At 47.6% G+C, this 24,651-nt stretch overlaps 2 protein-coding genes and 1 long non-coding RNA gene across 5 annotated transcripts; 1 reads left to right on the plus strand and 2 right to left on the minus strand.

Annotated features, from left to right (window-relative positions):
* Positions 1 to 4,536: 4,536 nt before the first annotated feature.
* Positions 4,537 to 12,864, plus strand: LOC6619510 (protein kinase C-binding protein 1). Of its 2 annotated transcripts, none has more exons than XM_032720750.1 (9): positions 4,537 to 4,730; positions 4,859 to 4,986; positions 5,799 to 6,821; positions 6,931 to 7,097; positions 7,161 to 7,242; positions 8,386 to 8,566; positions 8,642 to 11,103; positions 11,181 to 12,047; positions 12,115 to 12,864. In XM_032720750.1, the coding sequence occupies exons 3-9, from the start codon at positions 5,814 to 5,816 to the stop codon at positions 12,337 to 12,339; spliced, it is 4,992 nt and encodes a 1,663-aa protein (XP_032576641.1). In that variant the 5' UTR covers positions 4,537 to 4,730; positions 4,859 to 4,986; positions 5,799 to 5,813; the 3' UTR covers positions 12,340 to 12,864. The 2 variants fall into 2 exon arrangements, with proteins under 2 accessions (XP_032576641.1, XP_002043725.1); XM_002043689.2 differs by having other exon boundaries at positions 5,811 to 6,821.
* Positions 12,865 to 12,982: 118 nt separating this feature from the next.
* On the minus strand, positions 12,983 to 14,745 carry LOC6619511 (alpha-tocopherol transfer protein-like). 2 transcript variants are annotated; one of them, XM_002043690.2, is made up of 5 exons: positions 14,380 to 14,743; positions 14,189 to 14,296; positions 13,551 to 13,695; positions 13,284 to 13,497; positions 12,983 to 13,228 (listed from the first exon to the last, which is right to left on the minus strand). In XM_002043690.2, the coding sequence occupies exons 1-5, from the start codon at positions 14,652 to 14,654 to the stop codon at positions 13,074 to 13,076; spliced, it is 897 nt and encodes a 298-aa protein (XP_002043726.1). In that variant the 5' UTR covers positions 14,655 to 14,743; the 3' UTR covers positions 12,983 to 13,073. The 2 variants fall into 2 exon arrangements, with proteins under 2 accessions (XP_002043726.1, XP_032576643.1); XM_032720752.1 differs by lacking the exon at positions 14,189 to 14,296 and having other exon boundaries at positions 14,380 to 14,745.
* Positions 14,746 to 22,011: 7,266 nt separating this feature from the next.
* Positions 22,012 to 22,848, minus strand: LOC116801603. The gene is made up of 2 exons (XR_004362117.1): positions 22,359 to 22,848; positions 22,012 to 22,302 (listed from the first exon to the last, which is right to left on the minus strand). It is a non-coding gene; the product is annotated as an uncharacterized LOC116801603 (long non-coding RNA).
* Between the last annotated feature and the right edge of the window lie 1,803 nt (positions 22,849 to 24,651).

Genomic DNA, 24,651 nt, shown 5'->3' on the forward strand with positions numbered 1-24,651 from the left:
CCCCCCAAAGCACCCCGCTCCTCACCACTCCTCACACCTCCTCACCTCACCCCTTCCCAGCCAATCTGCATAATTTGCCATGAGCCCCATTCCTATCACTTGTTGATCGTAAACGGTTTTTGGCATATCAAATTTCCGACTTTCGCCATAGCCATTTTGAAATGTTTGCTGGCGATAACCAAACGAACATTCGGAGCATTTCCGCGCCTAATCTCCGCTTCCCAGTGCCACAGCCACCTTACCAAGTGCTCCAATAATGACTGCGAAGGAAGAACACTGAGGAAAAAGCCGGGCCGCCTTGTCGTCCGCAGCGAAGTGCACCGTTCATCCGGAAAATGAAAGTCGACGTGCCACTGGGAAATTAACATTTAATGCCAATCAAAGGGAATTTACGCATCGATGAATGGTGCAAATACCTTCATATTGTCCAATGTGTTATCTTCATTTAATGACCTTTAAATGGTTTATGTTTTCTCCAGTGTCTCGCTGTAATAACATTTCCGTCCTAATGCACTTGGAGCCCATTTAGTCAAAAGTTGGCCTTGCATCTGCGTCAGCAGCCGCGTCAGCGTCACCGTCGCCGTCATCATCAGCTCCTTCGGTGTCAGCACAGCCGATTTTGGCCAAAACCACCACGACCCAGAGCCCAGAATCAGACCGAGACCAAGACCAAGGAGCGATTCGAGGGCCGTTGGCACCGACTTCGGCTTGGCTTGGCTTAGCTTTGGCTTGGTTTGGCCGTGGTCCGCACTTCGTGTGCGAGTCCTCATGCGGATAAGTGGATACTTGGATACGTGGGCCATGTGCGGACCCTCGGGGGAATCCGATTGCCACGCATCGAGCACGTACGCCGATGACGACAACCGCAAACTGCTGCGATTTCTAGCAGCGACCTCGCCTCGCCCGCCTCCAACCCCCTTGACTCCCGCTTAGTCGCACTTTGTGGCTTTTCCTGGCAGGCAGCCCACCCACTCGTTAGATGCACTGGGAGAAGGTATACAAGCTTAGTGTATACTCACCTTTTTGAGCGCTCCAGCGCACGGTAGTCAAGGTACGAGTTGTGTGCTAAAATCTACGATTTTTCTCCCAGTGCAGCCTTCCTTGCCTTCCGTTACGTATGCAACATTCATTTTTGACAAGCATAATTTGCGGCTGGCCCAGCAGCGCAGCCATTGGGATTTTGGCCCGACCCCCAGTCTTATGTGTTCCAGGTTATTTACAGTTTTCATGGCCCTGCACTTTTCTAATGCAAAAATGATGCACTGCACCCACGCGGCCCACGTCCGCCCTTGGGTGCTCGGATGGCAGGCTGAAGTGTGTGGGCCTGGCTGTCTGTGGTCAGAATCAAGTCGGGTTGCGAGGATGCGGCGCAGTCAAAACATGCACTTAATGTAGCATCAGCAGGAGCCACGAGCCAGGAGCAAACAGCCTGTAGCAGCCGGAGGAAGAGGCCTTTTCTGCTTTTGACCGGGCTTCGCAGACGCCACACCGCAGTGGCAATGAAAGTTGGAAACCAATATTTGTGCGGGCCGTGGGCGAGGGCCCAAAGGGATGGCCAGGAGCGGTCCTTGTTTGGGCTGTCCCTAAATGGATAATTGAGTTTGGCTCGAATGAATCTCTGAACATTTAGGAATTAGATTGCTTGGGGGAGGAGATGTTAGCCACCATAGTTGGCGCATCATATTGGGAATTTTTGTGGTCGAATAGATTGATGGAATAATATACTAGTTAATCTTCTTCTAACTGGAATATTTGGCCAGAATACTTAATTTGCACATATATTTAGTCATATCATCCTGGTAAGAGTATCAGAGTAGTCGGATTCAATGCATTGGCAGCGCAAAATAGAAATCCGCAAAACACAAACTCCGCTCCTGAGGACTTAGGAACAAAAATAAATCTGTTTGCCAAACAGTTATTGCTCTTGTTTCTGCGCCGCTGCCACAAGCATCCTCCTCCTGGTCCTCCTCTAAAACTAATGCCAACTCCAACAGCCGCCCCGCACCTTTCCTCCGCCTTCGGATCCGATCCGTTCTGTTCCGTTCCGTTCCGGCTCCTTGCTGCAATCCGATTCCCCACGCTGCCCGTCCCGGCAATATGTGCGCTCATTTTATGCCTTGCATTTGGCAACGGCTCAATAATTGGTCAGTAGATTGGGAGTGGGCGATCGAGTGGGAGTGGGCGTTCAAGTGGGCGTTTGAGTGGGCATTCCAGTGGGCGGGGCTGGGGCAGAGGACCACTGGGCATGGGCTCGTGACTCAGGTGCCCGCAAAGCTTTCTATAAATTCACAGTCCATGCCAGTGATTATGCAAGTTGGCTAAGCCGTCGACCATGAGGATGCACTGGCAGTGGAATCCGAGAACTGCCGCCTGCGGCGCCGGAGCTGCAAAACGAAATTGAATATGGGTTATGAATGGGACGCATCGCCGGTTACCCGGACCCCTGCCTCTGTCCCACTTACTGTTCCATCTTCTTTCCGCCAGAAAAACAAACAATGTCCGGAATGGAGTCCCGGATCCGAACCCCCATGGCTAGCCGGAGTACTCTGCAATTTATGCCTGACGCTGGCGATGGTTAGCGAATTCCTATTATTAAATAAATAGGAGCGGGAAAAGGTACCCTCCGCTTTTAGTTATTATTAAACGTTACCCAAAAGTGAGCCCTTTTGAAAGTTCTGGGTGAAGCCAACCAGATATTTGCATCTCCGCCTGCCAAATCAGTTGCGAATGAGCCGGAAAAATCGCAAACACACGCCCATTGTTCTGATCTTCTCAGGCAAATCAATACCGCCGCTTAATGGTACATTGCACCTCGGAGAGGAGCCAATGGCATGGGGGAGGGGTGGTCTCGTCCTTTGATCCCTACATATCCATATACATACCATGTGCCCCACCTATCCCTTGAACGGACGCCCCTACCTGGCCATTGATTAAAGTGGTTCCTTTGCAAATTTATGTTCGGAATATTAACCGAATTGCTCCCCGAGGAAAACTCCCCAGCCACTCTCACTCGAAAAGAAAAACTTTTTCCACAATGTACTCGTGTACTGCACACACACACACAAACACACACACACAGAGCCAATCGTATGAAAAAGGGGCCAAGGCGACTTTTTTAACAGTTTTTGGATTTCGGAATACAAATTATGTAAGTAATCTCAATTTATTGATATATGGAGATGCATGTTTACACGTGGCCAGCAGCAGCCCGACATTGTCGCTATTTCGGAAGCCATCAGAGGGTATGGGGTCCATATTACAGGTGGGCGGTCGGTGGGTGGGTGGTTGGCTCAGTGGGTGGCAGGTGGTTGGAGGCCGTGTCTGCCCGAGTGTGACCCTTATGAATGGGGCAACTTTTGTCTTTCTTCGTCGCATTTTATACTCTCGCAGCATTATAATTTGCCATGAATATATGAAAACCGTTTGTAGAAGTTCAACCGCTGTGGGGTCGTGGTCCTTGGTCTATGGATGCCCCCCACCCCACACCAGACACATCGCTGGGTATTGTCAGCCTGGGAAATGGTTTATGTAATGGGATTCATAACTTGTTTACCTGCCAGCAGGGCTATATCCAGTCGGGAAGTGGTGCCGGAGAATGCCCAGGGTCCAGAGAGCTGGTCTCGTTGGCGCAGCCTTTTAATTTTAATTAAACTCCTCGAATTGCCGTAGAAGATTTTTCGTGGAGCTGCCCAATGATTTATGGAACTTTCAAGGTTATGCGTCCCTTATAAATTCATGTAAATGCTTTTGCATTTCTGGTCATTATTTGGCTCATTATTTTGCAAAGCCAAAGTAGAGCAGATCATCGCATAAAACCGAACTTAATTACCTGAAATTATGATGCATGACCTAGTCCCACCATGTGGCTGATTTACTTTTATGGCCTAGTGCTTTCCAATCTAATCCCCGACTAGTAGTAAATTTTACGGCCCTCGAGGCCGCATATTTAATGTAATCCTTTATTTAAACTCGTTTAATTTTTGCATTTATTAATTCATGATTAATGTTCTGAATTTATAGGGCAAAATGTAAGCGGTGGTAAGCCATTATACTTGTTCTTTGGATTCTGTCACTTTGTGTATTTTTGGAAGTCTTTTGGCAATCTGTGTCATCTCATGAATTTCGAAAACGTAATAATGAGAAAACAACCAATATGTATATTTCAACACATATTGAAAACTTTATAAACTCATCAAACTTTACTTTTGAAAAGCAAAGTTTCCCTCGACGAATATTGCCAACTAGGTCGCTTAGCGAGTATTCGCCCCAGCCAGCGTTGCCAACTACCCGTGAGTGTTGAAAGGGGCACCTCTTATTTAGTTTTTCATTACGACAGCTTAGTTTGCCTAGTAATGCAGATTCAAAATTATGATCGTTGGTCGGATCGCTGATAATGACCTAAACATTTTAAACGCGCGCCAATACTGCTCCGATTGTGGTCGCACTAAAGCAGCCCATCTATCGAATAAGCTTATTCGATCAATTTCCCTACAACGATAGCTCGATAGGACTCGGGACTGTTGTCATCTGGCAGCACTGTTACTTCGGGAAAAAATAAACTACAACAAAACCATTAATTAAACTAGGAAGGCGCTGCGTTACATCAATTGAGGGCGCCGATCATCGGACAATCGCCGTACGTAGAAGGCTCGAGAACCGGCGTTTGGAGACGGCGCTCTTAAAGGCGTCCAGTTAAATCGGCGATTTTCGCACACAGCCCTAAGAAATTGGTAAGAGCCAGGCAGAAGGAAACGCTTTCCGCGTATCACTCTTCCCCCTCCCCTCTGCACCATCAAACCTGGCCATGCAGCCCAACACACTGAAAACACAAAATTCATCGTGCGCACATTTCTTGCAGATGCCGCGGCAGAGGAATCTAGCCCAGAAACAGATCGGCCCGAAATAAATCCCTCAGTTATGGTTCCGGCTTGCAAGTCGTCTGGGGAAGAGTGGACACAGTGAGGCTTCCTAGCGTGAACGTCGCAGGTGCGTAAAATTTGCGAAGCGAACCCAGATGCAAATAAGTAGGAAACGCGGAGCACACGCCGCAAGCACTCGCTGAAGTTGCGCTGGTGACGCAAAAAGAACGGCAAACACAACACGCACGATTCCGTGACACTTTGCATTTACACATTTCCATTTGGCGAATTCGTCACACTCGGCACACTTTGGCGAGTCGGGCTGATATGGTTTAGCATATCGTATTTGCGGTTTCCAAGTCTCTGATTTTATGGCTAAAATATGTACTTGTTAACGAAATTGAAGGTCTCTCTGCATTCTGGGTGCTCCCACCTTCACACTGCAATTCCTATTACTCTCTTCCATTTAGAAAGGTGTTACAGGTAGAATAGTTGGTTTCGGACCCATTCAAGCAACTAGATTCATGTATTCCCTATCAGGATCACTAGCCGAATTGATTAAATCCGCCTGCGCGTAAAACATGAGAGGTATCTTGCATCTAAGTATAGAATAGTAGCTTCTGCGCTCAAGAGTGGTGTCCTCTCTTGCTTATTACTCAAAATTAAATTTGATGGAACATGAGGGGGATTTGTAGATATTATAGTTAATAAGAAGTTTCAAGTTTGCTTGTATTTTTAAAACCAAATATTGCACATATGGATACTGCACATTTCGGATTCCTAAAATTTATTTATAGAGCAGCATTATCATTTAAATAGCTATAGTCAACCTTACGAATTTTAACAGATAAGAACTAAAAATAAGTTAAAAGGCAAAACATCAAACAATTATTTTGAATTCTCAATTGCCAGACTGTTCCATAAATGTATCATTTTCAGTCTTTCGCACAGAGCATGGAAAGCACCGACAGCAGCGACAGCAGTGGGGATAGTTTAAAATCCATTCCCCGGCCGGACTTCGAGGCCCTCTCCGCCATCGGCAGCCCACAGCCGCAGTTGCAAAGCTCCTCGCTGTATGGCCCCGTCGAGATGGAGCCGGTCATCATGCCCAGCAAGCGTCAAAAGTATATTGTCAGTGCGCCGCCTGGGTCGGCCAACTGCAGCAGCAACTCGTCCAGTTCGAGTCCCTCGAACGTCAACGTGGGCTCCTCGCTTACCATGAAGTTGACGAAGGTGCAGCCACAACAGCATCAGGCCAAGTCCTCCACGCAAAACAACAAAGGCAAAGTAGCCAAGGAAATGGTTGCTCTGCAGCGCTCACACATCGAATCCCAGGTCCTCAGCAACTTTGTGACTGGGGTGTCCAATCTGAAGCGTCGAAAGTCGCGCTATGTGCCCGGGAATCTCGCCACTCAGGCAGTAGGTGGAGAGCTGTCCCGCAGCTTAAATGCCTCCTCCAAAAATGAAAACAAATCTCTAAAGGTTGCTCTTAAGCGGAGCACTAGCATTCCAGCCCCCATCATCGACTCAGATGACGACTGGCAGGACGAGGACATCACCAGGGGCGTAACGACCTGCAGGCCGAGAGGACGATCGATGGCCTTTGAAGATGGCGAGCGGCTAAATGCGGAGAACAGAAACATCGTTCCCGCATTCTCAATGGCCACCCGCTGCCGGTCACGAAGCAAAACTCTATCCTTGAGCAACAGTTGGAACAATGATGATAAGGGCCCCCGACGCAGCAACCTACGCAGCGAGAACGAGGAATTCGCGAGGAAGCATAATGCTTTTCTTGATCGCATAATCCACGATGACCAAGAATCGGAACTGGCGTTGAACACATCCGGCGAAGGCGACAGCTCGCTCTTCTCGGATGCCAGTGACGCAAAGACGACCACGGCCAAAACTCCAGAGGAGGAGGCAGCCGAGCGGCTGGCTCTCATATATGAGGAGCCACCTACGGTGAGTGGTGACTAAAGTTGGTAGAAATTATTTTGAGAATTATGATTGAGAAATCCAGTAACTGCAGGGAGACAAACAATTAATGATTTCTTTCTTTTCTCTCCTGCAGCCCGGCTGGGACCCGTTCTGCTGGAAATGCGGAGGGTGCGGCAAGCTGATGCCGTGCTCCAAGTGCCTGCGATCCTTTCACTCTTACTGCGTCCGACCTGCCACCACCAAGTTCGACTCCTCCTGGAAGTGCCCCGAGTGTCAGGTGATCGAGGCGGCCCCCAAGAGGTGACTATCTTGCATTTCTTTATAAATGAAACCTATTTATATATTGGTCATTTGCGTTTCCAGACTGCGGCGCAATGGAGTTTCGGTGGATCTACTAAGCCAGCTGCTTTCCTTCGCCCTGGACCGTATGAAGCATGTGCGCGGGGTGAGTGAATGTGCTGAATTCGCAATTCATATTCCATCGGCTCTGTATGTATTGTAATTTGTTCCTTGTCGAGATTTCATTATCATTCCACGCCGTTCTCTGTATGTATCAAAAGTCACGCGAAAATATTGTTCCTCACCAGCTACACATATACATGTGTACATATATACCAAATGTGTGGTTTTCGGCTTCAATACTTGCTGATAACTCATTGGTAACTTCTATGTTTAAACCTTTAAATCTCGCTGGTCTGCCGGGGTATTGTGTTCTTGGGCAACAAGTTACTTTGCGCTCCCTTGACCCTTGAAGCTAAAGCCCCACATATGCACATCCGGCATGGCTCCCTTCCAACAGCAGATGTGGGCATTAGTCGGGGATGTTTAACGACTCACGTGGTTACTTCTCTGCGCTTACTTATCTGCCAGCCGATTCCAATGGCCAAAGGCCTGTTGGTGTGGCTAATGGATGGCTGTGATTGTGTTCGTGAGGGCCTCATGTACACGATAATGCGGTTTAATGGTCTGAGCTACGCAAATAGACTGTTCAATTCTATCTTATTATGCCAGGCCCAACAAATGGACCGAGGGGGAAACTAGTGAACCAAAGGAGCGATATTACACATATAATCATTCATTTTTTTTTCATAACGATGGTGTACAAGAGTACTAGTATAACAATTTCTGTATACCAACAGATTCTTCAAACGTATTGAAACTTTTCTTTTTCTTTTCCACTGGCTAACAACAATAGTATCTATAATATTTTTGTGTATGCCGTGTTGCTACTACATTGAGCCCATTTGTGACTTTTCTCTGTACACAGTAGTGTTTCTTTGGTCGCCATTTAAGACCTTGGCCGCGTGTACTTATACTTCAGAAGCATGAAGAAGCGCAAGGAACAGTAGATAGCAGCAATATATATATTTGCTCAGCTCAGCGTTCCCTCTTTACACCCAGACCCATGTACCCATCCCCCGCCTTGACGTGGATATACATATACATATACATACAATCGGCGTATCTGGGTAGAAGCGAAAACTCGTTCTCAAACGACAGAAGCTCGTTGAAGAAACGATCTCTTCGCCGCACGATGAATTCAGATCCGCCACTTATGCACTCTTTCCACATCCATCTCAATCTGCAGGCACATAAGCTCCGGTCGCCGCTACAGGTCTTTCCGTTGACTTACAAAAAGTACTTTGTGAACCCTGTGAGCTTCGAGAGCCTGGCGCAGTGCATCCGCAATGGGGCCTACCAAAGCACAGAGGAGTTTCTCGGCGAAGTGAAATGGATACAGCATAACGCTCTTATCCTGGATGCCGGCGGTGAGTTCGATTCGTTTGAAAACCTCCCTGAAAAAGGTCATTTGTTAAGTGCTTTATATGAATTTTACCTCGTAGATGCCAAAGTGGAACAGGCCGCAAAGGCTGTGGTGAAGGTGTGTCGACAGGAGGCCAACGAAATCGACACCTGTCCTGAATGCTATCTAAATGCCAATTCCAGCGACGAGTGGTTCGTGAAGGTGTGCCGGCATCCGCATCTCCTACTCTGGGCTAAACTAAAGGGATTCCCCTATTGGCCCGCGAAAGCCATGGGCTCATCAAATTCAACTCTGGTGAATGTGCGATTCTTCGGCAAACACGACCGAGCTTTCGTGCCCGTAAAGGACTGCTTTCTTTATTCGGCTAAAAATCCGAACACGCAAACCAGCCGGAGATCGGCAAGGGATTTGGCGGAATGCATAAGGGAGGTTGAGATTCACATCGAACAAATCAAGCGCAAGATTGGCGTTTTCAATTATGCTCCCTATCGCACCCCTTACGATCCTCTGGAAGAGCAACAACAACTGGAGCAGATGATGCCTGGCGTGTATGCGGCTATCGACCGGGAACTGGAACCGGCTAATAAAACACCGCTGCAGTTTCTTATACGCAAGACCGCGGACGATAAGCTCTCTATCGTCAAGAAAACAAAGGCGACAGAATCGGGAAACGAATCGGATCAATCGCCAAGTCCTACAAAAAAACTTTCGGAGGTTGATATTGTTCCAGTAACAGGGACCGGATGCAGCGATCACTCAAATGTGAAGAGCAACAACTATGAGGTTATACCCAGATCTGGGGAATCTTTGACCGACTCTCGTTGCAAGGTGTTGCTCAAAAGGAAATCTTTAGCTGCTAAAATAGTTTCAGAATCCGTTGAAACTTCAGAAGCGGTGGCATCAAAACGCAAGCACTCTCTAAGTGATGCCAGTTTCACCAGCGAATCCAGCGACCACAAACGAAAGTCAAAGCATGCTAGGAAACAGCACGATAATCATGATAATCAAATTGAAGAGCCAGAAAAAAATGGCCAAGAGCCCTCAAAATCTCCTACAATCTCAACGCAGAATGAAAATTTACAAGATGAAGAAAATGTCATAGAAAGTGCTGCCAATGATACTTCCTCGGCATCCCCGGTATCTGCGTCTGTGGTTTCTGTGGTGGAATTGGTCAGACGACGCCAGGGAGTGACCATCACAAAGATACCACGCGAGCAACAGCAGACAGCAGAGGACACAGCTGTTGTTCCCATTCCTACTCCAACAGCTCCACCTCCAAAACAGAATATCCCAAAAGGGAATGAAGCAGCGAACCCAAAACAATCCGATGTCGAAAGACAACAAGAACAACTTATCAAAAAAGTTATTCCGTTTATAGAAATTAAAACAGAGGTGATGTCGGAGCCAGAAGAAATGGAGGAAGAGTCACCGGCTAATCAACCTCAAACTAATCAAGTTCCCTTGCAACAGGAGACAATAACAGCACAGCCGGAATCTCAAATGCCAGCTGCCGCGCCGGCTTACCAAGCAAACCCAGTCGATAATGCACCTTCTGAAGAAGTCAGTATCAAGGAAGAGATTCTCAGCGATGATGAAATGGAAACGGAACAGTCTATTGTGAGTCGGAGGTTGAATTCCGTGCCACCTATGCCTTTGCCTATGCCCCCGCCTCCTCCTTTACCGCCAAGAGAGGAATCACCCGCGAAAGCTGATCCGGTTCGATTTGTGGGCGACACCACGATCCAAAGGTTAAGCCAGAAGCAGGGAGGCAAGTCCACGGATACGGTCGTAAAACGTAAAGGGGTTCAACAAGTTCCCATAGCAGGTACACCACAGGCACCCTCTCCTACTCACTCGCCTGTCCAGTCAACCGCACCTTCACTTTCGGCATCACCAAAGCCAACTAGCACGATGGCTGTTAGCAAGCCACCGCCACCGCCACTGCCACTGCCCAAGGGAAAGTCTGCGTCACACCTTCAATTTCGAGGAAAAAACGATCGTGTCCCGATCTCCCCACCGGCGACTGCTCCACCAGCCACCAACACGTCTTCTTTGCTCCGATCCAACATGGTAGTGATTCCAGTGGAGCAGGGCAGCAGCGGCAACGCACACAGTCCGATGACTATTCCGGTTCCACCATTGAGGGCCGTTTCCAAGAACACACTGCAGAATACCTCAACGGTATCAACTTCCTCTTGCGTTCCCAGCTCAGTCTCGATGCCCCCACCTTTAGCCGGACTGAGTATTCCGCCAGTGGCCACTCCCACATCACAAGAAGACTCAATTACTAACAGTAGACAACCTGTGGGTCTACTGGCCAGCGCTTTGAACGGAACGGCAAACGACGTCTTGTCCAGTGATTCCAATCCTAATGATCCCATAACTCCGGGCTTGGCCACGGCATTGAGTGAAATGCTCCTGCACTCCGGTGTGCCAAAGTTGATAGCTCGTCCACGCGGGGCTCTCCGATCGGATGGTTCCCAAATCTATCCCTCACAAGCCGGACCGGTCTCGCAAAAACTGAAGGAGAACGCACACAAGGTATGTTTGCTTCTAAAATTGAATTCGTACACGATTTTTATTCAATGTTCTGTCTTGCCTTATCCCTTATTTCGCAGATAACCGACTACTTTATCTCCGTCATCGAGGACACGCTTAGCGACATGGGTACTGGGGACCAAAGTGTCCTGCAAGCCCGGATTGCCGGCCTGTCGCTGGAGAACGAGCGTTTAAAGCAGCACTATGACCGTCAAATAAACGACTTGCATCGCACGAGCGAGCTAATGATTGCCGAAATGCGAAAGACTTTGGAGCAAGAGCACAAACGCGTGATCTCCGAACTGCGACAGCAGAACGCCATCGAGCTGATGCGGGCGGTCGAGGATGCAAAGCGGAAGCAGTGGTGTGCGAATTGCATGCGTGAGGCGCAGTTGTACTGCTGTTGGAACACATCCTATTGCGACTATCCCTGCCAGCAGCTGCACTGGCCTGGACATTCTGCCTCGTGTGGTCAGTCTGTGCCACCGACAATCCCAGTTTCACCTTCAGTTGCGGCTCCGATTATAGAGCCTGGACGTGCCAAAGCTAAAGTGGCCACGCCAACGGCGACTCCATCAATTACAAACCCAAGCCCCAGTTCGCAGATAATGCGGACAGTAGCCGCCTGTCCATCTGCACAACCTATTGCCAGCGCTTCGAGTTCCAAAAAGTGGCCGCCCATGATGACGTTGATGAATCAATCCAATCAGGAGGCCATGCTCAAGCTGCCCGCCACTACATACCTTCGGCCAGTGGTCAGCACGACGATGACAGCTCCCGTGACTGCTCCGTCATCAGCAAACAACAACAGCACAAACGTAATAATGGCACCCACACCACCGCCAGGAAATAATATGGCATCTATGATCTCCGCACAGCGGAATCCACCCAACTACAACGCCAAGCACCTCAATCCGGCGATGCCCGTGCAGCGCTTCAATATTCCTGTAAGTTAACAGCATCCTGATGAGCACACATTTCTTGAGACTCACTTATTTTTGAAACGTGTTTCAGTTGCCCATCACTGTAAATTCGAATGCACCCTTTATGATGGCAGAGCAGCATCAGAAGCAAGGAGCAAAAGCTACTGGTCGCTCAGGTAAAAACAATAGCCGAATGCGCCAAACATTCAGCAACAATATCAACAACAGCAACCCGCAGGGGCAGGGTATGCGCAGCAACAACAACCCGCAGGCTATCCGCCAGAATCAAATGAATCAACAGGTATTCCAGCCATAAATCGTAGACAACAAGTAAAATTCACGATAGTTTTTCACCTGGCAAAAAGACTACCTGTTATCCAGAAAATAATTTCTTTGATATTCCGGAGAAACTCATTAAAAGATCGATTTACTTGTCCGATCACACAAATGGTCATCGCATATATATAAATCGATATATATATATATTTATCATTTCCTCGAGCGCAGCTAATGACGAAGGTTTTCTTATAGATTAAGTTTGAATACGAAAGTGTAAAATAATACTACCGTTCAATAATTACTTTTAAGATTTCGATAAACCTTGTTGTAGTATTGCTGGTTTTACTGTAACTTAACCGCCTAGCAAGTAAGACTCAATGTGAAGCCATCAGATGGACTTGGCCCAATCATAGCAACTAGTAGTCTGTAAGGGCATCTCATTTTCATTTTTCATTTTGATAGAGCTGTACATCGTATTCTCATCTGTTTTTACATACATTGTATGTATATTTAAAGCTAAGCTGCAAAGTAAATAAAGGACAATTAATTTTTTGGGTAATGACATGAAGTAGTTTATAATCAGACCACAAAGAAAAACTGGCAAGGCAGCTGCAGCCCGAAAGCATGCTATGCAGAATATAAACGTAAGTTAACCGCGAGTATATAACAAGATTTGCGAATCCGGTTTTAAAAACGAACTGTCCGCTTTAATTATGTCATCAAACACCAGTAAAAGAAAACAATTTTCTAAAATAATGTAGAGCCCTTGCCCTAATCGATATCCAACTTCTTGAAGTTTCCCTCAATCCCGAATAGGTCGGATGCATTTTTGGCCTTGCCGGGTCGCAGTTTCTCGTTCACCTGGTGGCGAGTCTCGAACTCCATCATTTCCTTTCGATTGTCCAGCAACTTCTTATAGTAAATCTCTGCGAACAATTGCATATTTTAGAGTAATATTTAGAGTAACACCCTTTGACCGACCTTTCGCCACGTTCGCCTCCTCCAGTTGACCTCCGTATTCCTTGGGAAGCATTTCCTGGGGCACAAACTTGTAGAATTCCTTCAGGTCACTGTGCATATGGAGCACAGTGGTCAGTTCCTTTTTCATAAACGGATTCATCAGCGCGAGAATCTTGTCCATGAACGGTACAATGTTGATGAAGTGAAAGCCTATCAACCGGATGGCAGCGGCTTCCTGAAAATTGAATGGTTGGTCAAACGTAGCGAAAGGCTTGACCAGCTACCTACCTGCAGGTAATAAAGGAACTTCTTCATTTGCAACAGGCCAATGCGGGCTACATGCCCCAAGGAAGTGTTTTTCAGATCGATGACAATAACGTGACCCGGCTGAATGCCATCTTCATACATCCAAAAGTCAAACACCATGCAATAGCTGGAAGTGAAGAGCAAAGGTGTTCAAAATCGCAATGAAGCTTTCCAAGGCAGGAGTGTATCCGAGTGTATCCACTGATACAACCCCTGAACTACACCCTTGTCTGTCAAGCCTGCCTAATTGTTGACTCTTAATTGACTACCATTATGCAGCAGATCTTAATGATTGGTGCGTGATTTGTAAGTAAGCTGTATATTAAGGCGACACTTAGCAACCCAGAATGTATTTCCGTGCTTTTGGGTGCACTGAGTTTGAGGGTTCAGATCAGACCTTTAATCACTTCATGCTCCGCACGCTTGTCATAATCACGCCACAAATGACGTGCAAATCACAGTAACTGACAGCCATTAAGATGAAGTTGAATTAAGCAAATGTTTGCGAATTGTCTATAGCTATTTTACTTGGGAGGGTATATCAGGATTGTCTTAGTTTGGTGACGATATGAAGACAATCTTCTTCCTTACTCCTTACAAATCCACATGCTGGTACTCACAGCTTCATAACATCTGCAAAATTATAGTTTGAGGTATTCAGGTCATCTAGCTTGGCGAGAATCACCCGGTATCCTTCGGGAGTGGCGCCTGGCAGGGGAACAATAGAGCTGTCCACATATAAGGAAACCATATTGGGTAATAGGCACAAATGACGGAAGTTAAAGTACGGTTTGGCCTGAATGATACCCACACTGTTCGCATGGCGCGCCTGATCTCGGGCCGCTCGCAGTCGAGGTTCACGAAGAACTCCTCCAGGTGTGTGCGGGCCGTGAGATTGGTGTCCAGCACCTGCTTGGCCACCTCCATGCTGTAGCGGCAGGCGTGAAAGAAGTGGAGGGCCTCGCCCTCGGAAAACCTATCCGAGATGTGCGGCTGCGCGTGGATCCAGTCGAGAAACTTCAGCACCTCCGGCCGCTTGATCTCCGGAAAACTGGCATACTGATCCTCCAAGTTGGCCTCCTTCATCCTAGTCGACTGCTCCGGGGATTTACTTCTGATCGTTGCGCTAATTGGCCCGAAACGCGATTGAGCGCGGTCAACTCTCGAATGAAATGGAAATGGAAGCTGGTTGCTTTCGCAAGTGAAACTGGTTGGCCGGCTGACTTCGCTTCGGGAATTCGGCATGCAATCCCGTGTGTTCGGGATGAGATGGGGAATGGGGGCTTTTTGGGAGGGGATTTGCGACTAGCATGTGTTCAGAAAAACTGGCAGTGGCATTCGCTGGTCGCACGGAAAGAAACTTTAGATTTTTGTTAATTTAGTTTTTCCTCCATTGCATCCACTATTTGAATTTGAAACTTTATTATTCTTTCCAGTGTATTTGTCTTCGGTTCATTTCACTTCGCTGCCATCAGGCTGCGTGAAAATGCATTTTTACTCGCCTGCTCTGCCGTACGGTTATGATTATACTTTTCCCTCTCTTCGGGATTGCATAACATGTGATCAAGTGATTGGGCGGCCGATCCATGACGAGGCGTCTGTTATTATTTCGCATGGCGTGTGCTCGGAAGATCGGGAGATTTCAGCTCCTTCATCAAATCCAAAGTGCGACGCTTGACTGACGAAAGAAAATGATTTTTGTGCATATACCATATGTATATATGTAGCGCTAAATGAAGATTAAAATCCTTAAGAGTAAGATGTGGTTATATAGTTGCGTACATGGCGTATACATAATATTTGTGTTGTAATTGGAGTTCATTTATTGAAATATCAAACGCAGTTTTTAATTAATTTATTTTAAAGTCCAAGCCAACGTGGTTTGTCTATATTGGTTGCTCAATAAATTGCACATTTGAAGAATCCTTCGCCAAATAAGATGTCAACATTAGCGAGTTCCTCAAGTTGCATGCAAGTACGTGTGGCAACTTCTTTTTGGACTTTATCCGCGGAGTCTAGCTGCCACAACGGCCTCATTTCCGCGGCAGACACTTGACATTTTGCCAACAGCAGACACCAGGCATCCACTCAGCCGGTCAGAAATCCAAACTGGCTAGGCAGCCTGTGCCTGCAGCCTGATCCGCACACTGGGAAAAACGATCACTTAAGCATTTCGTCTGTTTAAAGTGGGTAATTTGTACTTGAAGTCGGTAAAATCATATATTCACAAGGAACACAGCTTGCTTGTTGTGTTACTCATATTACCAGAATTTTAAAGTAATCGAAAACTGGTTGATTTTGAAGACTATTTAGATTTTTCACAGTGTGGTTGTGGCATGCTTCGCTCGGTTAAAACAGCCGGTGCGCCACTTTGGCGTGTCTGAAATTCCAAACGGATTAGAAGCCGCGCGCAAAGAGCAAACGGCAACAGCAAATGTTCGCTGCCAATGGCAACCAGTTTGCGAGCCCGAGGAGTGGAAACTGCGGGATCCCAAAGGGGATGGTGATCGAAGAAAGGAGGAGTCGGCGGAGGAGGTGTGGACTTGTGTTCATTTTGAACTGCTGGGGGCAGGTGTCGTGGTGTCAGCCCCGAGTGTCAAACTAGGTGTCAATTCCAAATTAATTACACAGCCCGAAGTCCGAGCTTGATTCGCAGCTCGACTTGCACGTAGGGGTCAGGTGCACCCAATGATCCGTGGCAAGGGTAATGTCATTAGCATGGGCAGAGTTTGGGATGAATTCTCGGGTGGTTCTTGAATTGGGGTTATTGGGAGCTACTTATTTGCTGAATGGCAAAAACCATCCTGACCCGGTTTACCAATTGGGTAACTGCAGTCTGCCAACAAATGAGCAACGGACCGGCAGGCGCACTTCAATATTTGCATTGGTGTCTGCATGCTAATCGCGGATCAGGTTTCCGAAGACCACGACGACTGTGATGATAATGATGATCGCATGGTGGTGACAACATCGTTTGGCGACGTGCGTTCTTTTTAAGTTGCCGTCACGCACCGAGTCCTACGTGCAGGTCGCCTCTCTGGGACGGGACTCCGGTGCTCAGTCCTTCCTGGAACCCCGCCCAGTTGCTCCGAACTTTTGCCGGCTTTGGCTGTTGCTTGTCGCCTGGCCATTTTTCACGCATTTGACTGCATTACTTAACCTCAATTGGGCAGACGACGTGCATCCACTGGCCGCACTCCCATCCCCGTTCCCACCGCCATGCCAACTGCCGACCACTCCCCAGCCCACTCGACGGCCCCCTTTCTGGCCAACGGTTGCGTTTCCGTTGGCCACCAGAGCTCCGTTGAACAAATGAAGTTGTCGCGGCGACTTACAGCAATTTGCATGTGCCCCTTTTCGTGGCCAGCGGATCCTGTCCAGCTCCGGTTGTCCATTTCAATTGTCGATCGATCGCACAGCCCTGACTCACTTGTACACCGGAAAAAACATCATTTATCTTCCATTTCCAAGTCCCTTTTATAAAATGGTCTTGCATAGAGCTCTAGACCAAATTGCCGTAGAATTCGAATAGAAGGGGTCTTGAATTTCCAAGGGGCACGACTTTTTGCGCAGTGTGCCTTGTGGTCCCATGTCCGCTCTAACAATTAACGGGGATTGGTTGGGGCAACTCCTATCCAACCAACCACGCTTTCGTCGCTCGCCGGCTGAAAAAGCTTCAATTGTTCTGCGAGTCGAAAACTCGTTTTGCGCATGCGCGCCTTTTTTGTGGGTTTCGATTGTATTTTATTCGGTGTGTGGCTTTTTTTGTGTTATTTTAGCGGTTTTTGTTTTGATTTCTGATTGCCGTTCGAATGTCTTTTTTTAGCCTGAAGTCGCTGTTGCGGTCGGCGGTGTTGCCGCTTTTTGTGCCGCTGCTGCTGGCCACTTTTATTTACGGTGGCAAGTGTCGCTTGACAAATTGATTTGGATTTGTTTGGTCTTTTTCGCGTTTCTGTTTTTCCCTGTTTTGTATTTTGTGCGCCGCATATGCAAGCCGGCAATGGGTGTTTTGTTAGGGGCTTGGCAACCTTGAGTTAAGTGCAACTTTGCCCAGGGAAATGACTGTTTGAAAAGCCATTAAATTGCTTTGGTTCCCAGCCGAACAGGAAGAGGAATCAACAGCAATATCCATCCAATTATCGCTTCCTTCGGGGCATTCAAATTGGAAATCAAGCAGCAACAGTTGAACGCACCCGATTGCCGTCGATTCGCGGGGGTGGAGGGTGTAGGGTGCGGCCTTGGGGTGGGGTGTAGGATCGGGGGTAACAGGGCATTACACGCTCGTTGGCATCCTGTTTCATGCAACAGCAAGCAACAGGATGCCGCACAAACACTCCGCTTTCCGAGAGTTGCTCTGCCCAGCACTGAGCCAAATGGGTGACCAGAAGTATAATATATAGAGAATCACCGTTCCTAGGTACATTATTTTATGTGAAACAGCTCCCCTAAGTTTTTGCCAGTGTGCCCTGCCCTAAATGGCCCTCGAAAAGCCAACCAAAGTCAGTTACAAGTCAATGCCAAACAAAGCCCGTCCCTCCAGCACCATTCCAACCATCCATCCACTCAGCGATCGCACAAAGGAACAGGCAGCACAATGCATTAGTGCCCTCTGGAATAACAAAAACGAAAAGGAGCTGGAACACCGGAGCCCGATCTCCGATCCCCGATCCCCGAAGCCAAAACAAAGGAAGACCGGTCGTGCGTCTCGAGAATCCTTAAGCCGCAGAAGACGAGCAAGGAACTCTCGTATTCATCAACGGGCGAACACCTGATGATGACTTTGACTGCGACACCTGAACGTTAAAAAATGATAATTAGATGGTCTAGCAACCCTCGGCCAGAAAGACGTTACAATCGCCCAGGCAAGCGGGGTAATGGTAATGGTAATGGTGGTGGAATCTCAGTGGACCGTCGGCTGGCTCTTCTTCCTTCTCGTGTTCGCCTAGTGTGAAGTGATCGTTTGACTACATAAGTGTTGTCATCCAGGGGTGGTTGGAGTTTGAGTATCGGGGAGAGCAGGCTGCTAGGATATTCGGAAGTCGGTAGACGACATTCCTTCCAGACAGTCCACCCTGCCGGACTCGCTTGAGAAGATGCGCCGCGCCCTAATTAGTGGCAGCCAAAAGCAACAGTGCATCGTAAAAATATGCGCATATCAAGAACTCCTATCTACATAATTTTGAATTCAATATTTCCTGCCAGCGCTGCACCCCGGCCAGCACCTTCTCCTCTGGAAGACTTGCAACTTAAGAGAACGAAACTCAGCGAAGGGAAAGCAAAGGAAAGGAAACGAGCACTTGACTTTAAGGACTGGAGCACTCCGCTCCAGCAGCCATCAACATGTAGCATTCCACGCTTTCGCCTTGACAAAGACGACTTTGTCCCCCATAAAAGAGATAGAGGGACGCAGATAGAGGCAGATTGGAAATTGAATCTGTTCCCGATGGGTCTGTGACCCCGACTTCTGATGATTTGCGCCCAGCTGGGATCAGGGGGTTACATCTCTGGCAGAGGATGATAAATTGTGGGGCCGCTCTCCCCATATTTCTCGAGTATTTTGCTTACAAATCTCTTAATCGCATAGCTCAAAGACATCCAGGGTCGCTAGCCTGAAGTTACATATGTACATATGCTTGCAATTACGACTCAGATGACCCACTTCCTTCGTCGTTTTCTAGCTCACAAAGTCTGCAGAGAAAGTCATAACTATATTCTCTCGTATTATTCTTCCAAAAAGTGCTTATATTTATATTTTCCCATTAGGAAAATGCATAAAACACACAACTGCGTTCCCAGGAGCAAAGGAAGACCTTCCACCTGTTAATAGGAGAACGGCACCTAGACCATCCCAACTTTGCATAATTCCACTAAATGGCAGCCTAGATACTTAAGAGGCGATAAGCATGATCTAGGGTTCCAAATTACGCGCTTCAAGCGCACTCAAGCAGTGCGATTTTCATTATTTTCATTACTTTCCTTGTTTTCCCTCTTCGCTGCCGTGGAAAACGCACGTGCAGAGGGCCAAGACAATTTTCTTACCCTCCCGCTGGGGATCTTCGTGCATATGTTGCACGGCATGCTTTGTTGGAAAGATGAGCAACCCTCGTGGGCGCACCTCCTTGAACATGCCCACTCAACTGTGAGGGGGGTGGCCTCTAAGGATCTGCTCCCAGCCGACCCGACCCGAGTCCCACATAATATTTGCATCTCATTTCCGGACACTTGGACGCGAGGGTCAGCGGTCCGATCCTCGGTGGCGAGGGTGAGCGTTTTGACAATTGCCATTGCCTCTTGGGTGCGGGACACGGAAGTGCGAACGGGACAAAGGCGAGCGGAAATGCCTTCACATGACTGCGAATGCGAGGGGTGAATAATTACCCATGGGCTTCGTGTCGGGGGAGGCTCTCACCAGGCACAGCGCACAGATCCCTATGGCGGATCTATTGACCCATGGAAAATCTCGCAGCCTAAAGCTCTTGGAACCGCTTTCCGGGAATCGAAATCAGGGGTGGGTGGAGCTACGCACTTAAAAGAAATAGTTTATATCATAAAAATCGTTGCAATCCTTTTCCCTATGATATCATGAATTCTATTGCTAATACTTTTCTCCCGTGGAACGCTGGTGAAGTGAAAATCAAAATAGATTTTATGGCAATTTTCACATGGAATTTTAATGAGCTCTCCGAGGCAAGGGCGTTACGGTGGCTTATTTACGACAGCCGCCTGGATTTGTGCGGTGCACTGTGCGTGAACCTGTTACAGTGAAGCCCACAACTCAACCCCCTGGGATTTCTCCCGCGCCGTTGACATTTTCCCATGATTCGTCACTCAGGTGGTTGTGCTTTCCGAGCCTGTTGCATAATTTGTCAACTGATTTTATTGGCCGGGTAGATGATTTTAATGGCAGGCTGTACTGCATGCATGCTAATGAAGTTGATGTGATTTTCAGTGAATTTGTATCAGAATAAATGGTCGATCATTTTGAAAAGAAAATCTATATAGTATATGCTATATAGTGAGACCTATCATAATGCCTTACATAACAACAATATTATAGAGCAGATTTGTATGCTTGACCAGCAATTAAGACTGATCTCTCATGATCATCTTTTAATGGATCTCCTGAACGTTGAGGACTTGGGAACTCATCGCAGATCGTAGGAGCGAAGGCCATTAATCATATTATAGGAATCCCACACAGTGCGTCTATCCCTTGGCCACAACGGAAAGTCAATGACCGACGAACCCTCGCTCCCAGAATCTCCGGCACAGCCAACGCTCTCTGGACATTTTCGGCAACAGATCGGCTCATTATTAATCCTCAGCAGCGCAGAGACCTGGCCATCGTAGATGTGTACCTCGGGTATGGAATGCGCGAGCGTGAGAGAGACGGCGTGGCCACTTCCATTTCCATTCCCATACCCATTCCCAGCATTTCATAGGGTTAAAACCCACGAGCACTTTTGTCTGTCTTTCTTTTTGGGCGATCATCAGACAATAGAAAGCTAGACGAACCAGCAGGCGAACCAGAAGAAAAGGCAGGGCAGTCAGGAAGAACCGCGCCGAAGAAGGGGCCTCCGGAATGGTAAGACGTGCGGGGGCTCGGGGGTCTGTCCGTTTTTCGGTCGTTGAACTGGGAGCGGAGGAGCGGCGCAGCGGAGAGGTGAGGAGCGGCGATCTTCGCTTTCGAGAGTCGTAACAGTAAACAGTAAAAACGCTTCAAATGCGTACGACTGGCGGTGGAGCAGCGAGTCTGGATTTTCGAGACCGACTTGGACGATGGGCTTTCTTCTTGGGCTGTTATGACGGCTGCTTGTTGTTGTTGTTGCCTTTAAGGCCGCAACCTGTTCAAGCACTGGAAGAAATAGTCCGAGACAGGAGGATTTGAAATGTTCGAGAAGGTGCCAGTCCAAAATGAATCAACCTCACCACACCACCAATGATACCACATCGATAAATATATTTTAATATTGGCTTGCCTTTATGTTGTTTTGCATTCCCTTTTTTCTGAGTGTGTGCCTGTGGATCGGTGCCCTGAAACCTGAGACGCGTTTAGGACTTTGGCCCAGAGCTACGCCCGCAACTTGATGGTTATTTACGAACCTGTTGCAGTTGCTGCAGGCAATCCGTTGGGGCCTGAGTGCATATATAACCGGGTGGTGGGGCGGGAGGTGTGTTGGGTGGCATGGGGGTTCCGACAAATGGGCACACGCCCAAAGCATCGAAAGCGTTGTCCGTTTGGCAGGCGGCGCACCTGACGCTTCGTCCAAAAGTGGAAAGTAAACTTTACATGGCCGGCAATTTACATGCGTCGCCTGGGCCCGCTTCCCCGCTCCCTCCCCTCACGCGCATACACGTCGCTCCTCCCTTCGAAACCCCTTTGCGCCCCCTCCCCCACAATCCCCCTTCCTTCGGTATCTTTCTCTTTATGTTGAAAGCGTCGCACATTTGTATTTTATTTATTTTTATGATACCCGTTGATTTGAAAGAAACCCTTTCTCCGTCGCTCTTTCGCGTATCTCTCTGATTTCTCTCCTTTCCGCTGCATTCTTGTCTTGGGATTGCGTAAAGTTACCGTTAGCTGCTTGGATTTGATACGTGCGCCTGTGTGAGTATGTAAATGGAAGCGTGGGACATGTGGGCCAGCACCAACCGCCAACCCAATGCGGTTAACTCACGGTTACTGTGGCCCATGCACAGAGAGAAGAAAGAGTGCAGTTCCTTGTAATATTAACTAAATACAAATTATACGAATGAAAAGAGGGCTTGATACATTTCACGTTAAAGTACCATACTCATTACAAGCGCTCATTTTGCTATATTGAAATAAATTCGGAAATATTTTATTTTCCAGTGTGCATTGTGCGCTGATCAACGACGCCGCTGAAGTTGTTGGATTTTGGGCCAGCTGGAGAGGCACAGCATCCGCTAGAGTTCCTCATTTGGCTTCTAGGTGCGCATCCGCCTTCGTCTAGTGGATTCGGATTTGGATTCGGCTTTTGGACCTCGACTTCATCAACTCGTTTTCCGACGTTGCGATTGCTGATGTTGCTGCCGTGCTTTTGACGCTGCTGCTGCCTCGGTGTTCTTCTCCTTGGCTGCTTCAGCGTCTGGTTTCCCACTCATTTGCTTAATTTCAATTTCGTTTCGTTTGCCATTTATGGCACAATGACCATGAACGGTTGTTAGACAGCTATTGGCGGTGTTGGTGTCTAATATCATATAATTTTTGCGCGGAGGATGTAACTGCTTATTCAAAATAGATACAGCGATAGTGGTACACCGGGCTGGGCCTCTACATACCCATATATCCCCTTTGCAATGAGATCACCAGGCGCAGACAACGCCCTTTGCGATCGCTTTCCCCAAAAGCACTTGATCCAAAGAGCTTTTTCTCCTGAATGACTCATTCCTAAGCAGCAGTACCTGCAAGGGGATACAGTAAAACCCCACAACTGAACGATTTTAGTTAATAAATACGCAATATGTGCTGGGCGATAACTTTTATAAAAATATTTATTTGTTCACTACGGGAAATTTATCCTTTTGATCTATCTCTCTTTCTGATAACGTTGCGGATGATTAATTTTTGTAGTACATACATGAAAATGTAGAATATGTTTCAAGAAATTTCCTTCAAATTCAAAAAAGATTTTTCGAACTAGTTGTCAAAGCTTAAGTACAGCATATCTTGCAAATCCACTAATCTACAATACAATTATTTTTTTCTACTGTAGTGAAAAGCTTTTTCTGGCGAGGAAAGAACGGAAGAGCTCCGCTTCAGCCGACGCAATTGAGCCACGAGCTCAGCGCTTGACACATTGCATTTCATTAACCAATTAACATAATTAGTGTTCATCAATCAATTAATAATTCCGCTCAGTGCAGAGCGAACCGCTCGTTTCGAGAGCGGGTCCGCAGGCATAAATCAAAAGTCGAAATACACTTGTTGTGCCCAAGAAAAAAAAACAACTTGGAAATCCCACCTCAAAACAATAACAATCCCTGCTCCCCAAGTCTCCACTGAGCTGAGCTTTCCGCTTGGAGAGTTGGCTCTCAGGCTCTCTCCGGGCTATTGAGTTTCCTGGTATTGGTTAGAGCAGAGTGGAGCAGAGTCGAGCCCCAAACTCTCCAAAGATCGCTCAGTCGGCGTTGGAGAACGAGAGCGAGTGAGAGAGGGCGGCCCTGCGCATGTGTGTTGCGATGTTGTGAGGAAAAGGGTTCTTGAACTTAAAAGGGGTCAAAACATAAAACGAAACTCGAAGTGCCTTGGCACATAGGCAAACCGGGCTCTCCTCTCTCCACTTTGCTCGGGTGTGTCCATGTGTTGGTGCCTCGGCATCTGTGTGCTCGCCTGTCTAGGCGCGTGTGTGTGCGGGTATCTGTGTGAGTGCCTGCTGCTCGTCATGCTGCCGCTGCTCTGCCGCTGCGCTGCCCTCGCTATTTCCTCCGTTCGCCTTGTCTCTCGTCTATTCCGTTTTCTATTTGATTTCTACCTGTTGTTGTTTTGGCTTAAAGCCTGCTCCCCTTTTACAGCGCCTGCCCCCCTTCGCCCCGTCGGTCCTCTCAGCCAGCTCGAAGGCACGCACTAGCCGCATGCCTACACTCGCCAAAAACACATTCGAATCCTAAATATAGAAGTACTTAGGATTAAATGAATTCGACACCTGCTACTAAATGAAATACAGTGGAACTACGCTAACTAGGTGGGCTAGCTTAAAAGTTAAATTATCAAATACTATAGTAAGGGAACTTCCTGTTAAGTAATTTGGTACGATGTGTATGCACTAAAAGGTTTCGATATATTCTATAGAAAAATAGTAATCGAATAGTAATACTAATCCTGAAGAAATCAAATTTCCCCTCTCTGTAAACATGCGTTAGGCTTAGCTGGAATTTGGGTTCCTCCTCCTTGGCGAGCATGAAACTTTTTCGTGTTTACCACTTTTCTCGTAAACAAGACGACTTGAGCTCATCGTGGCTATTTTTAGCTGGGGTGCGTAGGATCGCATCGAAACAGATCCGTTGACCCAAAATAAAGGCCCAAAAGACGTGGCGGGATGGGTCTTCGTTTTGACCAGCG

Source organism: Drosophila sechellia, chromosome 3R (assembly GCF_004382195.2).
Source record: "Drosophila sechellia strain sech25 chromosome 3R, ASM438219v1, whole genome shotgun sequence".
Taxonomy (NCBI): Eukaryota; Metazoa; Arthropoda; class Insecta; order Diptera; family Drosophilidae; genus Drosophila; species Drosophila sechellia.